This window comes from Echinops telfairi, unplaced genomic scaffold (assembly GCF_000313985.2).
Source record: "Echinops telfairi isolate 266 unplaced genomic scaffold, ASM31398v2 ScPeMD7_5;HRSCAF=22, whole genome shotgun sequence".
NCBI classification, from domain to species: Eukaryota; Metazoa; Chordata; class Mammalia; order Afrosoricida; family Tenrecidae; genus Echinops; species Echinops telfairi.
Genome location: NW_022103901.1, coordinates 10,160,149 through 10,177,722, shown reverse-complemented (window position 1 = coordinate 10,177,722; position 17,574 = coordinate 10,160,149). Strand labels below are relative to the sequence as shown.

At 48.7% G+C, this 17,574-nt stretch overlaps 3 protein-coding genes across 4 annotated transcripts in view; 2 read left to right on the top strand and 1 right to left on the bottom strand.

The window, feature by feature from the left end:
- Positions 1-10,534, bottom strand: part of STAG3 (stromal antigen 3) — a 33,346-nt gene extending 22,812 nt beyond the window's left edge. For both annotated transcript variants that reach the window (XM_045284362.1, XM_045284365.1), the window contains exons 1-7: positions 10,443-10,534; positions 7,556-7,655; positions 7,156-7,272; positions 4,038-4,134; positions 3,292-3,368; positions 2,805-3,009; positions 2,104-2,255 (exon numbers count right to left, since the gene is read on the bottom strand). In XM_045284362.1, the coding sequence (XP_045140297.1) occupies positions 2,104-2,255; positions 2,805-3,009; positions 3,292-3,368; positions 4,038-4,134; positions 7,156-7,272; positions 7,556-7,655; positions 10,443-10,513 (819 nt within the window). In that variant the 5' untranslated portion in view covers positions 10,514-10,534. The remainder of the gene's footprint in view (positions 1-2,103; positions 2,256-2,804; positions 3,010-3,291; positions 3,369-4,037; positions 4,135-7,155; positions 7,273-7,555; positions 7,656-10,442) is intronic.
- A 1,659-nt stretch (positions 10,535-12,193) lies between these two features.
- Positions 12,194-14,826, top strand: LOC123521228 (glypican-2-like). Its single transcript, XM_045286074.1, has 4 exons — positions 12,194-12,470; positions 13,156-13,314; positions 13,570-13,892; positions 14,662-14,826. Exons 1-4 carry the CDS (start codon positions 12,305-12,307, stop codon positions 14,815-14,817), a joined length of 804 nt encoding a protein of 267 aa, XP_045142009.1. The 5' UTR covers positions 12,194-12,304; the 3' UTR covers positions 14,818-14,826.
- A 1,048-nt stretch (positions 14,827-15,874) lies between these two features.
- The window catches only part of LOC101644996 (glypican-2), a 2,710-nt gene continuing 1,010 nt past the window's right edge, over positions 15,875-17,574 (top strand). The window contains exons 1-4 of the mRNA XM_004705589.2: positions 15,875-16,262; positions 16,591-16,740; positions 16,824-16,963; positions 17,052-17,227. Coding sequence (XP_004705646.2) covers positions 16,224-16,262; positions 16,591-16,740; positions 16,824-16,963; positions 17,052-17,227 — 505 coding nt within the window. The 5' untranslated portion in view covers positions 15,875-16,223. The remainder of the gene's footprint in view (positions 16,263-16,590; positions 16,741-16,823; positions 16,964-17,051; positions 17,228-17,574) is intronic.

Sequence of the window (17,574 nt, the reverse complement as noted above, 5' to 3'; positions counted from 1 at the left end):
TTAATTAGAACTTGATTTAAATCAAATAGATATAAAACACATTTGGGGTACAAATGGGGACATTTAAATAGGAATTAGGATTAAAAAATATTAAGAAATATTAAATGATTAATTTTGTTAGATGTGATCATGGTGTTGGGGTTATGTAGAAATATGTCATTTTGTTTAGAGGACATATTTTATGGTTGAAATACCAGTATATCCGAGAGGACAGAGTAGAACTGACCCATGGGTTTCCAAGATGGTCCTTAAAGTAACAAAATAAGAGACAAAGTAAAGATGGTGAAATATTAATTTCTAAATCTAGATGATGTGAATAGTATATTTATTGCACCAGTGTCTCTAATTTTCCTGAATGTCTGAAGTTTTTCAACTTTAAAGAAAAAGGAAGAGACGAAAAACAGAGGGGAAGAGGGGAGTAGAAAAAGTGGACCATCAGAACTAAATCTACAGCGGCACTGGAGAAGGGAGGCTAAGAAATAGCTCGTAACTACAGGGATTAGGAAGTCACTGATTTGGAGAGATTAGTTTCAGATGGACAAATGGAGCTGAGGCTAGGTAGCCACAAAAGGATTCAGTGACTTGGGCAATTAAGGATGTAGGGGAATATGACCCTAACAAGGACAGAAACAGCTTACAGAGGAGTGGGAACCAGGAAAGACTGTAGGGTCCATGCACATTCACAAGTGGACAAAGAAACCAGTGGCGAGAAAGGTTTACGATGAAAAGGATGAGTAACAACTGAAGAAGCAAAAGCCAAGAGACGGCCATTCTCCCCAGCCCAGTGTATGTATTTTCAGATTCTAGGATAGACAGACCTATGACACCCGAGGGTGTGAAGATAATTTGTCACTGAAGAATGGCGAAAGAGAATGGAAGTAGAAAATTTCCTTCTCTACAATTTGGCATAAAGAGATCTACTTTGAGGGACAGGAAAATAGCCAAATGGTACAATCAGACATGGTTGGACCTGCTACACTCCTGGTGGAGGAGTCGCAAATGCTGACGTTTAAAACAACAAAAAAGTGTTTCAGCGTCCTGAGAGACAAGCCATTTTAAAGTTCACTGAGTGTGAAAGATTCTGTAGGGTGCATGGTCCAATGGTGGTCTTTTAAGTGAAAATGGAAACAGCAAATACTGATAATATGTCAGGCTGGGTAATTTACTTCTCATCTGACTAAGGCTTCAAAAATGGTATAAATCACCACCTTCCTAAAGACAAAGAAGTAAAGCTTGGAGAGGCCACATAAAGGTCATGGAGCCAGTCTCTACTAGAACAAATTCAAACCCAGAGTGACTGGAAGGCTTGGGCTCACTCCTTAAAAATCTGGCCTCCCTTGCCAGCTGTGGGCTCCTAGTACACCTGTGAGGACTTGCATACAATGTACTTGGCAAGCAAGTTAAAACTTTACTCTGCACTAGTAAAGGATCTTAAACCACACTTGCTCATGACTCTCAACACAGGAACTAAGCAAAGGTGGAATTATCAAGAACTCTTGTAATTACGCTTGTAATTAATTTAGTAATTACTAAATTAATTGAGTCCACATCCCAGTCATTTCGGACAGGATGGGTTCTGTTACTAAAAACAAAACAAAATCCTACTGCAATGGTGTCAATTCCAGCTCACAGTGAGCTGACCTAAAGGACAGAACTGCTCCACAGGGTTTCTGAAGGTACAAATCTTAACAGAAGTAAGCAGCCTCATTTTTCTCCTGAAGAGAGGCTTATTGGTTTGAACCCAATTAGCAGGCCATTGCTTAATCCACAGCACCATCTCACTCAAAGACTCACTGCTGTCAAGTCAATGCTGACTCCTGTGGGTTTCTGAGACTGTTAACAGTTCATGAGAGTGGAAAGCCCTGTCTTTCTCCGGAGGAGCTGCTGGTGATTTTGAACTGCCGACCACGACGGATCCCAGCCCAACTTGTAACCATCACACCACACAGGAATCCTTAAACCATTGCTAAACGTCATTATCTCAAAGGTTGCTTAGGGGCCTGTGGCTGGCTGAGTGAAATGCTTGTGAATGAGAGGATGGCCCGCTGTAGCAGTGGGTGGAAGCTGGGGGAGGGGGCAGAAGATGCAGGCTTCATTCCTCACCTCTCTGCGCTTCTCCAGCAGGCTCTCCAGCCGCTCTGGAGCTCTCTGGCCTGGCCCTTTGCTCCGTTCAGCCTCGTACTGGCGCTGATTGTTGTCTTTGTGCAGACTCAGCTGGAGGGCAACCCTTACCAGAGAGGTCATTAACTTCATAGCTTTGAGGCAAAGAAACAAGAGGAGTGTGTCACTTCTCTGGTCGGAGGAGGGAAGTGTGTTTGGAGGCAGAAGCTAAAGGGGCAGTCAAAACGAAAATCTGGAACATGGTGATCCTAGCATTTAAGACTAACTGTCTTGGGGTGAATTCCACCCCCACCCCCCTTCTTTCTTTTGGCGCTTTTGGCCTTCTTTCATCCTCAGCACATTCCCTAATGTGAGTTATAAGAAAGATAATAAGGCTGGAAACTATCATCTGACTCACAGCAACCCCATAGGACAGGTAGAACTGCCCCTTTGAGTTTCTATGGCTGTACATTTCTATGGGAGTAGAAATAAGATAATAAGGTTGGAAACTATCACTGTGATCCGCCCAGTCTTACTAGTGAGATGCACTAGTTAGAATCTACAGTGACGTTGGGGATACAGACGGCATGAACTTGAGCAGGTAAGATAAACTGGTAGGCAGGAAGGATGATCCAGGATTGAAGAACGGAGGAAAGTCCTACCAAACCCAGGACGACGTTGATTAAGAATGAGTACTTACTTACCAGCCAGGGTGCTAGTGTGACGAAAGGCACGGACTTGGGAGTCTGAAAGGCCAGTGAGCAGAGAGATGAGGTTGTCCATGGGGAAGCCCTCGTAGAGCAGGCTGTACTGGCACTGATAGACCAGTGTCTTCACAAACTCACAGAAGCTACCCTGGAACTTCTTCCAGGATGAGCCTGAAGCTGTCAAGGGATAGTCTCCTGAGTCCTGTAAGTGGTTTTATAAAACATAAGAAAGTTATTACTGGGTCCAAGAAGCCATGGGGACTTTGATTCCCAAACTAAAAGAGTACAGTAAAGATATCTCTGGTATGCTTTGTTCCTATTGTTCTCCCCCACACTGGAGACATAATTTAGATAATCCCTCTATGTCCTTCTATCCCCAAAAGGCTTCTGAAAGGCTTTTCTATTTCCTAGAATCAGGAAGAAGATAACAGGCCTTGTGTTTTGAAATAAGAGGGGCAAAGGGATGCTGGCTGTCTTCCTCCACCTCATTAAACTGCTCTGTTAGGTGACGGATGATCTCCGAGTTGGACATCTTCTTGAACATCTTGAGGGTAACAGTGCCTGAGAAAGGAGGGGATGAGGTCATTACAAGGAAAACAACGGAACCATTGACACATATCTAACGATGATCTATGGACTATATAGATAAGGACTTAGGTGGAAACTCGGAAGACCTAAGTCCTAGTCGTAATTCTATTATCATCTAACTGGGTATAGGCTGCCCTTATCTGGCAACCTTTCTGGAAAACCCAAAAGGAATCAAGCAGTGGAAAAATCATGATTACAAAACCATACAAAAAACAACAAAATTAAGCCAGACGATAGGTTCTTTTAATATAGCCTGTCTGAGACTATCGGCCAAAATAAATTAAATCACGGGCTCTGGGGAGCTGGGGGCACTACAGCTTGAGAGACAACTATGGGATGAAGTGGTTGAGAAATAAGAAACAAGAGGCAGACTAAAGGAGTGTCTGATGGTCGTTTTTAAATGTGTGAACACCATTAGCTTGTATATTAGCATGGTTAGTTATTTTTCTCCCAAAGGGCATGCCTGTAAACTAACACTGTCCCTCCTACTGGGTCACTTCCCTGATTTCTCAATAAGCATGGAGCTCATCATGAAAACTGTTCCTCTGCTTCACTTTCTCCTTTTACTAAGGAAATTACCTAACCTTATCCATCTAAACAGGAAGAGGTGGGAAATCAAGCAAAGGGTAGGGATCTCCTCACCTTTGCAGCCACAAGATCGAATGAAAAAGTTAATGAGATCCAGGAATCCTGCCTCCTGGTCTTGCTTGTAGCTCTCCAGCCATTCATCCACTAAAGACTAAAAAAAAAAAAAAAAACGGGGGGGGGGTTTGGTGGTGTAGATGACTTCTAATTCTAGAAACATGATAGCCTAGAAATTCTGTGCAATCTCTCTCACTGAAGCATTTAAACTGATTAAAATACTGACATATTTTCACGTGTTGAACGGAATGAACGGTAAAATTTCACGTGGGTCAAAAATGAAGTGCAAACAGCAATCCTGGGAGGTCAGAAGCACTAAAGCTGACTTTCTAAGCTGACGTTTTATCACAAACCTGGAAGACCTTGACTGTCAAGCTGACTGCAGGGGGTCATCAGTGACTGCCTTGTGTATGATAGGGTCTTCCCAAGAGGTTCCCCACAAAAGGGTAGTCTAATAGAAGGCTCCTACATAAACTTGGCCCTGAGAAGTTACATCCACATGAAAGTAAGAGTGAAAATCAGGCTCACGGGGCAGATGGGGACAATAAGAAAATTAGCTCATTATGACCGTAGTGGGTGGTGGGCAACAATTCATTGACATTGAATTGATTCTGATTCAGTAGGCTCCCTGGTGGTGCAGTGGGTGATGTTTTTACTTGTTAACCATGAGGTTTGCATTCAAACCAACCAGCCACTCCATAGGAGAAAGATGAAGCTTTCTGCACTTGTAAAGTTTACAACTTTGGAAACCCACAGGGGCAGTTCTACTCTAACCTGTGAGTTGCTATGAGTCGTGTGGGGCTGTTATTCACTGCCACTGCGTAGTAGGTTCTGACTCACATTAATCCTATAGGACAGGACAGAACTGTCCTCTGAGTTTCCATGGCTGTACATTTCTATTGGAACAGAAAATCTCATCTTACTCCTGAGGATCAGCTGGTGGATTTGAATCACTGACCTTGTGGTTAGCAGCACATTTGAATTTTGGTGCTGACAAAAAATACTGAACGTGGACTGCTAGAAAAATGAATAATCTGTTTTAGAAGCAGCACAGCCAGGTGGTCCTTCAAAGCAAAGATGGTGAGACTACATCTCACATACTTTGGAAACTGGATCAAGAGGGACCAGTGCTTGGTAAAGTAGAGGGTTAGTGAAAAAGACTAAGACTCAACAAGATGGACTGAAACGGGCTGCAACACTGAGCTCAGAGATAGCAGTGATTATGAGGATGGACAAGACCAGGCACAGCTTCACTCTGTGGTACACAGGGTAGCTTGGAGTCCAAACCAATAGCACTTGGGGGTTAAAATGTGGTATGTGTCTTGTAGAAGTTACAAATCCAAAATAAGCCAAACAAAGGGGAAAATAAAATAGCCAAGGCAAGATACAGGTAAAGCCCATAAAATGATAAATTCAAGTATATTAGTAACAATTAATGTAAATGTATAAATTCTCTAGTTAAAGGACAAATTAGCAGAATGAAATAAAAAATATAATCCAGTTTTATGCTGTATGCAGGAGACAGATGCCCAGACAGACACAGGAACAATGAAAATAAAAGGATGGAAAGACGTATCAGGTTAATATTAACTAAAAATATAGATACATTAATATCAAAATGATACTTTTTTGTCTTAAAGTCTATGGAAAATAGACTTGTAACACAACAATAAAAAGTTCAATACAGCAGGAAGATAAAAAAAATTCTAAATCTGTATGCAAATAACAGTCTCTTTGTTTAAGTCACCTACATGGATTGTAACAAAACAATCCTTTCTCTACATTGATGTCATCTGATCAAATAAACAAAAACCTAAAAGAAATATCAAAGTTACACTTTTGATCTCTAACGATCACTTTACCCCAGGGAACAATATACCCAATACATTGTGGAACACACATTCCCTTCACCTGTCCAAGTGCTGGCAACCAATTAAACACTACTCTACATACTTGAAAGCCCACGTTCTCTGATTACAATACAATAAAGTTAGAAGTTGTTTTAACAAGCAAAATTTGAAAATTTCAAGCTTTTCTAAAAATCGACATTATATGTTAATATGAGTGAGTGACTGAAATAAGTTATAGAGCTGTGCATAGTGGACGTTTCATTTATACAAATTAGAAAATAGGCTCATTGGTGGTAAAACGCTAATGAAAATCAAAGGAAGGATTAACATGATATTCACTTTAGTGATTATCTCTGGGCAATAAGGGGCCTGTGATGGGTAAAGTGGAAAAGATACTTGATACAAAACTCAAAATCTACTGCTACTGCTGTTGAGTCAATGCCAACACAGTGACTGTAAGAAAGTAGAACTGCCCCTTGAGGTTTTCAAGGATGTGAATCTTTATAGCAGCGACTGACTCATTTTTATCTCCCAAGGAGGAGCTGGTAGGTTCTAACCACAGACAATTCCATCAACACCCCAAATGCTTAAACCAGCGTGCTGCCATGGCTCCGACACTTGATAGCAAAACAAAACAAAAAAACCCACAAAGAACTGAGCTCATTGCCATTAAGTCGATTCTGACTACAGCAACTCGAATCTATAGAACAGAGTAAAACGGCTCCTTGGTGGGTTTGAGCCAACAAACTTGGCTGTTTAAGCAGCCCAATGCTTAACCCAGTGTGCCACCAGGGCTCCTCATACTTGACACAGCCCACTGCTAATGCTTCATTTCTTGAGCTAGGGTAACGATCTGAGTGATGCTTTCATTTTTAAAAGTACATATAGGCTTTATGCACTTTTAGAAAAAAACAATTTCAAAAACCTACAAAATGTGAGGAAGGAAAAGAATTAGGTATAAATGTCAAAATGACACTAAAAGGTGACAAAGGTACCTCATATCCAAGCTTCCTCCCTCACCCAATGCCTCTCCTTGCTTCCCCCATAAGTAAAAGTGGAAACTGTCCTGTTAATACTCTTAGGGGGGAAAATCCTTTTCATTCAAGGTTTTCCTTATTTCACTGTTAAAAAAAGTTCTCCACGTGTCTCAACTCTTTCCTGCTGTGGACTATGTTCATTAAAATGCCTACATCAAGTGTGTAGATACTTGTCCATATTTTCTGACCCTTCAAAGGTTAGACAGTAGAGAGGTGGTACACTCCGCTTACCTGCATGTCACTTTTGGCAGTTCTTACCGCATCAAAGAGATCACTGATTGGTGGTTCTGAATCTTTCTGGTGGTGGGAACGTACCATCTGGGACCCCTTCCTTGGTTGTTTTACTACCTATTAAGTTTAAAGCAGGAATATGGAAAAGAAAGAAAATGCTAATGGTCCCATCATTACCACACAGGTAGGATTAGACTACTGCTTCCACAGGTGAGCTTGACTCAGATATAAGGTTTTTTAAAATTGTGAACTTTATCACTTCTAACCTTAACCCCCTTTCTACCCTCTATACCTTAATACCCTCTTCAATTTTCTCCTCAAAATTTGCCTTCTTCCTGCTTCCACCCCTTCTTTCATCAGCCACATTGCAGACAGCTGGGAAGGAAAGCGACCGACTCACTGCAGTTTTGAGTGGCCGTCTCGCTGCTCGCTTCTTCGCGCTGCGTTTCAAGCTGTCTTCAAAGTCACTGCTCTCCTCAGTTGATGTCGAGTCACTAGTTCTAGGAGCAAACATGGCTCTTCTTAGCTAGAATGCCCCATAGTCCCTCGTTATAAAGCGATCATAAATTATAATTTGTCTCTAATTATATTCCTCCTCCATGAAAAATACTTTCAGATTTTCTTGAAGAAATTAACTTTCTACTATGTCTAAAACACACACACGTTTTCCCTTAAAGCAATGGAGGTAAAGAAGAAAACCCTGAGGCGGGTAAAGGACAACTCTTTCCTACCAGCCTAAGAGGAAATAAAATCATGCTAGGCAGGCCTCAAGACCACTGCTGTGTGTGAAGGAAGATCAGCATGACTCAGGAAGTCCAATACTACTCATACTCAGGAGGGCTTCAAGGAGTTTCTGGCAGAATACCATTATCGTTCAGTTCCATTTTTTTCACCAAGTTTCTTTTTAAAAAAAAATTCATTTTATTGGGGGGCTCTTACAAATATTACAACAATCCATCATTCAATAGTATTAAGCACTTGTATTATAACAATCCATCATTCAATAGTATTAAGCACTTGTAAATAGGTTGCCATCAGCATTTCCAGTTTCTTTCTACTTGAGCCCTTGGTCTCAAGTTTTTTTCCCCCTCCCTTCCCAACCCTCATAAATCCTTATTCATTGATATTAATATAATTGATATTCAAATATCAATTATATTATGTTGTGTCTTACACTGACCATTGTCTCCCTTCACCCACCTGCTATTTGTCCCCTTGGGGGGGTGTGTTATATATCCAACCTTGTGAGGGGTTCCCTCTTTCTCTCTCTGCTCTTTACCCTCCCTATCGCGACTCCCACGACTGCTCCTGAGGGTTTTATCTGTTCTGAATTCCATGTGCTGAGAGCTCTTATCTGTACCAATGTGTGTACACTGGTCTAGCTGGATTTGTAAAGTAGAACTGGGTCATGATAGTGGGCAGGGAGGAATCATTCAGGAACTAGAGGAATGATGTGTGTTTCGTAGGTGCTGTATTACACCCCAGTTGAATCGTCCCTTCCTTATAACTCTTCGGTGGGGGGATGTCCAATTGTCTACAGATGGGCTTTGGGTCTCCACTCTAACCCCTCTCTTTCACATTGAAATAATTGTTTGGGATCTTTTGATACCTGCTCCAGTCGACGCCTCATGATCACACAGGCTGGTATGCTTCTTCCATGTGGGCTTATTTGCTTGTTTAAATAGAAGGCTGCTAGTTTAACTTCAAGCCTTTAAGACCCCAGATGCTACATCTTTTGATAGCCAGGCACTATCTGCTTTTTTCACATTTTCACATTTGCTCATGCACCTATTTTGTCTTCAGTGATTGTATTGGTAAGGTGAGTATGAAAGAGAGCAAGTTTACTTGAACAAAGTGTTCTTGTGTTAAGGGAGACCTTGAGTAGAGGCTCAAAGTATGTCTACCTTAATATTTAACATATAAATATATGTACGTTGGCCTTTATCCCTTTCATTATAAATTAACATATATATATATATATATACCTACCTATATCATTACCTCTGTAGATTTTGCCTCCTACTCCTTTCCTTTCACCTATCTCCTATCCCACTATCTTGTTCACCCTCCATTTGGCTCTCAGTAATTCTTGTGGGATACATTGCACTTGATCAAACCTCACCAGGCATTATATGCCCTCTTCAACATCCATCTTAGATCTTTTGTTGTTCCCTTATCCCTGAGTTTGTTAGCTCCCCACCCCTTCCTGTTCCATGTCTCCCCAGAACTACTGGTCCTGTTGTTTTCTTCTCAGGATTGTTTGTCCTGCCTGTCGTACATAGGGAGACATAGATATAGATAAAAGTGATTAATATGTGGCTAGAATTACAATTTACCCTTGGAACATAACCACATTGTCTTATTGATCTGAATGAAGTGTGTAACATTGATGTAATCTGGTTCCCAACAGTAGCACTGAAACAAATGACTCAGAGCAGGCCAATTAAAATGACCAGGGAACAAAGCAGATCTTCTGCGGTAACCTTTCCCACAAAGGATAAAAACCAAGAGAAGATCTATGAATGGGACTCTTGGGCGCATAAAACTATGAATGGTGGGTAAGGATATACAGAACCATTTACAAAATCTCTAAATATGAGAACCACTGGTTACCAACTAAATACTATATACATGTGAGGGGCCTTCCAAAAGTTTGTGGGGGGAAAGGGGGACGGTAACAGAATTTTCTCCATAAACCTTTAGAGATCTTTTCCTCCTTCTCTGCTCTTATCTTTTATGGGGCAAAACAACCAAAAGAACTCCTTCTCCTAGTGCTCTCCCACCCCCCACCCCCCGGCAGGGAAGGTACAAGATGAGCACACACATGCTCAAAAGAAAGGTTTGGATACGTTGCATGGATTCACAACAAGTGTAACAGATGAAAAAAAACAAACTCACTGCCACTGACTCAATTCTGACTCACAGTGACCCTACAGAATGGACAGAACTGCTCCTATGGGTTTTGGAGTGTTAACTCTTTACTGGAGTAAAAAGCCTCATCTTTCTCCTGCAGAGTCCAGCTGGTGGTTTTAAACTACTAACCTTGTGGTTTGCAGGCCACCCGTAGTAACCCACTACACAACAGATGGGTCAGTCCAAACACTGCAAAGGAGCCGGAGAAAACCCCTGGTGGGAAGCAGTATAGGGCAACTTGGGTGCTTACAGAGTAGCCTGGACTTGACTCATCCTATCGATACAGGGCAATGGTAGAGGGGCAAGCCCCTGGTGACCCCGATGACTCAAAAGGCAGCCAGGCAGTGTAACAACTTCTCACACACTCCACTCACTCCTCTAAAGTCTTGGCCCAGGCCGTCTCATCACCAGGCAGATTGAGAGAGACACCAGATGACGCAGACATGGCCCTCTGGCTCCTTCTTCGTGGAGAGAAGGCCCTGCTGCATGGAGAGCCGGTGCTGTGGGGTCTCCAGGAGGAGCCGGAGGGGCGCCGAGTTGGCATGGCTAACCAGCTGAGAGAAGGAAAAAAAACAGGAAAGAAAGGGGTACGGGCTCCTACCATGCCATGTGCCCTTCCTGGCCCGGCCAACTTTCTGGAACCATTTCGGCTCAGGAACTCCAAGATGGCAATAGGAATAACACCACTATCCCCAAATCCCAAAGCAGCGTGGGTATTAAAGTGATCCCCCTCCCGAAATAACCAAACCCACTGCCACTTCTCTGCAGAGAGTGCCTGATGGGTTCGAACCACCGATCTGGTCGTTCCAACCCAACGCCAAACCCACAGCGCCACCAAGGGTCCTAAAGACACCCCTCCCCCCAGCCGCCTCCTCCCTTGACCAGCTGACCATCTCCAATGATGGCGAAAGGCGCAGGTATGGCTTAAAGCAGATCGCACACCAATGACTTCAGAAGGGCAAACTCCTGCAGTCAGGGCCCTTGGCTTACACACAAAACTCAACCAGACCCCCACACTTTCGGTCGGATTCCACAGGGAAGTGAATGGGGGGCCCTCGACTACTGCGGGGTCCTCGACTACTGGGGGGTGGCAGAGGGCTGCTGTTAAGAGCCAAGGAAAGCTTGCGGAGTTCCGGGTTTCTCTAGAACTACCCGTCTGGGAAAGATGCTGGGGTGCTTTATTGGAGGGGCGGGGTGGTGGTGGAGGGCGGAGGCAGAGCCTTCTAACTGCTGAGGAGAATCTATCCGCCTTCCGGCCTGTGGCTCGGGTCCTGACGCAGGTGACCAGGCCCTGAGGCGTGGACGGGCTGCGAGTTACCGGGCAGGGAATATGGGGCGGGGAGTCTCTCGGGTGAAAGAGGGGCCTCACTGTCTGAGGTCGGGACTTCGACGTCTGGTTATGCCACGATGAAGGGTCACCACCTCGGGTTTTTCCGGTGACTGTGGCGCGCCACTCCGCTACCAGCGCCCGCAGCGTCTCGGAGAGCGGCGGACGGCTACAGAAAAGCGCGGGAAGGCGCGAGGCGTCCGATACGCCGACGCAAACCCAACGACTTTTCCCCTCCCGCAGAGCCTAGGAAATGTCGCGAGGCTTGGGAGTCCCGAAGCTGGTGCCCCCCACCTTTCACTCACGCCGCTCCCTCAGCCTCGTGTAGCCACGAGCTCGGCGGCGTGCAGCTGGTCACGTGGGCTCGGCTACGCCCCGCCTCCTTGCTTTCCCTCCGCCCCCCCCCGCCCCCCCCAGCTTCACCCCGTCCCGCCCCTTCGGACGGCTATTCCGCGCTCCATTGGCTGGATTCCGGCCCAGGCAATTAGGAACTCCTTCAATCTGGTTGGTCTCCACCCTGGCCCCGCCTTTCGCTCCAGAGCGCCACGCCCCTGAGAAAAACGACCCCTCCTACCTCGCTTACCTCCTTACTTCGACTTTGTCCCGCCTCCCTGCCAACTTCCCCGCTACATTGGCTTAATTTCTCCCTTGACCCCGCCCCCGAGGGCCGTTCCCTGCCATCATTGGCGAGGCCACGCCTCAAGCCCCGCCCCCTGTCCGGCTCCCCGCTCCCATTGTCTCGGCAGATGCCGCCTGGTCCGTCTTTCGTGCACTGTGTTCAGTTTTAGGGGGTCGCGCTCTTTTTCTGCACCGCGGTGCAGTCCCGCGGCCGAGAACCAGGTTCTCGAATTCGAGCGTCTCTTCTCTCCTTCTTTGGACGCACTTTCCCGTCCCAGGACGGCTGCAGCGATGTCTGCGCTGCGACCTCTCCTGCTTCTGCTGCTGCTTCTGTGTCCTGGTCCTGGTCCGGGACCCGGGAGCGAGGCAAAGGTCACGCGGAGTTGCGCTGAGACCCGGCAGGTGCTTGGGGCTCGGGGATATAGCTTAAGCTTGCTCCCTCCCGCTCTGATCTCAGGTGAGGAGAAAGAAGACTAGAAAATTGGAGGCTGGGGGCGGGTGGGGGGGTGGTGTTGGCAGGGGCGGGTCCTCCCCGTCTTACAATAAGTCTCTTGCCTTTCAGAAAAACCGTTAAGTCTTCTCATCCGATAGTGATCTCTCTACCTCCTGTAACTTCATTACCAAGATCACAACAGCCCTTCCGTTCACATAATAGCTTTACTCCACCCCCTCCCCACCCCCCAAAAGCCCCTTTCTAGTATTCTGCAACAACCCCACCCCGGACCCAGAGTTCCCCCCTCTGTCTTAATGAGGCCTGTCTATGCTAATACGTTTTTTTGTTCTTCACATAACCCCATCACTACAAACCCATTCTTCATACCCCTAGAAGCGGTCTTGTAAGTCCCTAGAGGCCTGGGGGTATGCGGTGTTGGAGAGGGTTACCTGGGGAACCCTGAGATGACTCCCAGGGCGCTCAGGTCAATGTTAAATAGATGATCCCAGGGTGAACTGGGATGAACTTGGGAGGTTCGGGAGGGGGCAATGAGGAGGGAATAGGGTCAGGTAGGGATGAGGGTACAGACAATAGCAGAGACCAGACAGGTAGAAGGGAAGGAAGGGGAGAGCTCCCAGAGATAGGTGGGAGAAGGAGACATTTCACAAATGTCACTTCCCAGCCATTCCTCTGTGTCTCCTCTGCCCAGGTGAGCACCTCCGGGTCTGTCCCCAGGAGTACACCTGCTGTTCCAGTGAGACAGAGCAGAGGCTGACCAGGGAGGCTGAGGACACCTTCCGAGGCCTGGTGGAAGAAAGCGGGTCCTTCCTGGTCCACACACTGGCTGCCCGGCACAGAAAATTTGATGGTGAGGACCTGGGCTCCTCAAACCTGGCCTCATACCTTTCTGTGCTCATGACCCCAGCAAGCATCCTATCCCACTCCGTATTCCATCCCTAAGGCACTCCACCCCACCCCGTCTCTCTCCAGGGCCCTTCCCCCTCATTCCTAGTCTGGCCAGGTCTGAGAGTTGCTCTGATTCTAATTCACCTGTCTTCTCTCTCTCCCACCCCCTTCTCTGGCCTTGTCCCTACCTCACACCCCTTCTTTGCATTTACCACAGAGTTTTTCCGGGAGCTGCTCTCCGCATCTGAGCGCTCCCTGGCCCAGCTCTTCTCCCGCTCCTACGGCCGCCTGTATGCCCAGCACGCGCCCATTTTCAGTGGCCTGTTCTCTCGACTGCGGGGCCACTATGGGGGGGCGAGTGGTGGGTTAGATGACACGCTCGCTGATTTCTGGGCACAGCTCCTGGAGAGAGCATTCCCTCTGCTGCACCCCCAGTACAGCTTCCCCCCTGACTACTTGCTCTGCCTCACTCGCCTCGCCTCCGCTGCTGATGGCTCTCTGCAGCCCTTCGGGGACTCGCCCCGCCGCCTCCGCCTGCAGGTGAGGGGCCCCAAGGCCTGAGCTTCAGCTGCCTCTGACCCTCCCCACACACACACTTTGTGCCTCAGTCACACCTGAGCTGGTGACCCACCCGCAGTCTGCACTGCAGCTACCTCTGACCAGGTGATCCCCATCCTGAGCCCAGTCCCACCCTCCCCCCAACCACTTACCCAGTGATCCTTAGTGCTTTCCGTTGAGTGCCTCCCACCACACATTGGCTGCCCTGCTTTCATACACACCCTCTGCTCCACTCACCAGCCCTTTGACCCTCAAGCATCTTGACGCCAATCCCCCCACCCCACCCCGCCCTGTTGCCAATGTTCTGGCATCTTCTGGCTCACCCAAAGATTACTCCGGCGTTTACTGTTTGAGAGGTGTTTTCACTGATGTGATCTCCTATCATTGCCACCATAACTCTGCAGGCTAGACAGTGGTGTCCTGATTTTCTGTTGAGAAAATCGAGGATCCCAGAGGTTAAGGTCTCACAGAGAGTGGTGGTAGAGCCGGCCCTCCCACCCAGGTCTCCAAGCTCAATGTTTGTCCTTATCCATCTCTCCCCAAATTTGGTTCCTCCTGAACCTTCTAGACTATAATTCCTGTGAGTCTCTCCAACCGGCCTCCCTATACCACCTGACTTCCCTAACCTGCCACCCAACCCCCTAACCCTGAAACCCTCACCCAGTCTGCTCATCCCTTGGTGCAGTCTCCTAGCCCCTAAGTCATAACTGGCTCACAACTCCCCTGTGTTTTGTGTCCTTGTCTTCTCCAGATAACCCGTGCTCTGGTGGCTGCCCGTGCCCTTATTCAGGGCCTGGCAACTGGAAGAGATGTCGTCAGCACTGCACTGAAGGTTAGGGGTCCTGCATATCGATGGGGCCAGGGAGGGGGAGGTAGAAGCCAGAAAGGCCCCAGGAGGAAGAGGTAGGTACCAGCTGGCAGGAGAGGCCTCCAGGCCCTGGTGTCCCAGGGTCATTTAGGAAAGAAGGAAGGTGAGAGTGAAGTGACCCTTGGGTCATGATCCATGATCTCTGACCCGCGCTCTCTGATGACATACCCCTCCTCCCACGCCAGCCTCTAGGGGCGTCTATGCTTGGAGTACTGACCCCTTGGGTTCTACACGCACGCCCCCTCCCCCGCCCCCAGCAAGGGGGCCCTCAATGTCCACCCCTTTCCCTGAAGACCAGATTCTTTGCTTGGTCCTCAAGGCCATCCCCTCCTCTGCAGTCTTCTCCCTAACCTCCCAGCCATCCTGTTGTTTCTTACACAAGCTTTTCCCTCCTGCCAGCCAGGCCACCTCACTGCAGTTCCCCTCCCGGACCATGATAGGCTCATTCCTACCCTGAACCATTGCTCAGAACTGCCCTCCATCCCCACCCCACTGCCTCTCCAGCTCCATATCTTCTAAGAAGCAGTCTCTATGATCTGGCTCCTAGAGCCGCCCTCTCCCAACTTCAGTAATCAGAGCTGTGCGATCCGGTCAAACCTGCTGTCCCCCAGGTCACTCACCCAGAGGCACCTGTCTAACTGACCACATAAACTGGGAGCCTGAGGGAGCCAGGGCGGGGAGTGGGTGGGGAGGATTTGTATATTTGACTTCATTCTTTGCCCAGCATCAAGCTTGCCTGAGGGCAGCTATGATGTTTGTGGCTGACACCACCATGCTCTCTGTTCCCAGGTGTCGATGTCTGAAGGCTGCAGCCGGGCTGTCATGCGTCTGACTGGCTGTCCTCTTTGCCGGGGGGTCCCCTCTCTTCCACCCTGCCGGGGCTTCTGCCTCAATGTGGCCCGTGGTTGTCTCAGCAGCGGGGGACTGGAACCTGACTGGGGGGGCTACTTGGGTGAGGGGATCAGGAAAGCCTGAGAGGGAGTAAAGCAAGGGCTGGCTGTGGTGGGGAGGAGCTCTGGGTTATGCTTTGGGCTACTAACCACCTGGTCATCAGTTCGAAACCACTAGCTGGTCCGTGGGAGCAAAATGAGACTTTCTACTCCTACACCCACAGAGACAGTTCTACCCTGTCCTATGGAGTCTCGTCTCGGTGCATTGGGGTCAACGCAATGGCCGTGAGTTGGAGGAGGGAGTCTAAAGCCAGATTTGTCAGGGGGCTGGGGAGGAGGGGAGCTTTTTTCTAAGGTTCCCTCCACCCAATACCTTGCTGCTTCCTCTGTAACCCAGGTGAGAGACCCTTGTATGTCTGGCTGCCCCCTCATGTCTCTCTCTCCCCTGTTCACCTCCTACAAGATGCCCTCCTTCTCCTGGCCGAGAGACTCCAGGGGCCCTTTTCCTTTGAGTTGGCAGCCGAGTCCATTGGTGTGAAGATCTCTGAGGCTCTGATGTTTCTGCAGGAAAACAGTGTGGGGGTGTCAGCCCAGGTACGGTGCAGGGGCTCAGCCTTGTGGGTGGGGGGTGGGGGGAGCAAAGGGCATCAGCAGCTCAGGTCGGAGGGAAGGGTGGGGGCACAGCCTGGGGTGGAGGGACCATGTGGGGTGTCAGGAAAACTGCAGTACTGTATTTTCAGGGGAGACTGTGAGCATTTTGAGGAGAATTTGGGGGTGCTCAGGGAGCCTGGGGTATTCGAGAGGAGATAAAACGTGGGGGGTTTGCCCCAAGATGGCAAGGAAAATGTGTGGGGTCAGCCCAAATGAGAGGAAGATGGGGCAGAGATCAGCCACAAAAAGGGATCTCTTCCATGTGCCCCAGGTGTTCCAGGGGTGTGGGGGGCCCCACCCTGCACCAGCCCGCACCCGCAGAGCCCCAGCTCCCCGGGAGGAAGCAGGCCGGCTCTGGACATCGGCAGGAGTGGAGGAGGAGCGACCTACCACAGCAGCGGGCACCAACCTACCACGGCTGGTGAGTGAGGGCCGCTAGTCCGGTGGACTTGGGCCTTGGAAACTCAGGCCATCACCTCCAGCTCGCCCCTCTTTCATATTCAGGTGTGGGAACTCCGTGAGCGCCTTGGCCGGGTGAGGGGTTTCTGGGCTGGGCTGCCCCTGACAGTGTGCGGGGACCCACGCATGGCAGCGGACATCTCTCAGGACGCGACACCCTGCTGGACTGGAGCAGGGCGGGGCCGGTGAGAGCCGAGTGGCCTTGGTGGGTGGACAGGCAGTGAATGGACCCCTGAGGGCCCCATGGGAGCCTCAGGCCCTCACTGCTCGCAGGTACCTGCCTCCCGTGGTCGGGAGCTCCCTAGCAGAGCAGGTCAACAATCCAGAGCTGGAGGTGGACGTCTCTGGGCCCGACCTCCCGACCCGCAGGAGGCGGCTGCAGCTCCGAGCAGCTACGGCCAGGATGAGGGCAGCCGCTCTAGGACATGACCTGGACCTGCAGGACATGGGTGAGATGCTGAGATGGTCACCCCTCCTACCCTGGGGTGCTCAGCTCCACCCCCAGATGCGCCCCTCCAGCCTCTTGAGTCCCTTCCTTGCGTGGTGTGCAGTGCCTCTCTGAAAACCCCGTAAATATCAGTCATCGTTAAATATCAGTCATCCGTTCGCTCACCTGTCCTCTAAGGAGCAGGTATTGAGCGCCTACCTCAAAAGTCGGAGAGTGAGTGGCCAGCAAGAGGGTCTCTACCCTTGAGTTCACCACCCAGGGGGGGTCGCCGCAAAACCATTCTCCGAGAACAGTGGGAAGCTGCTTCATTTGGGCCAAAAAGGCCTTGCATGGGAGAGTGGCGAGGGC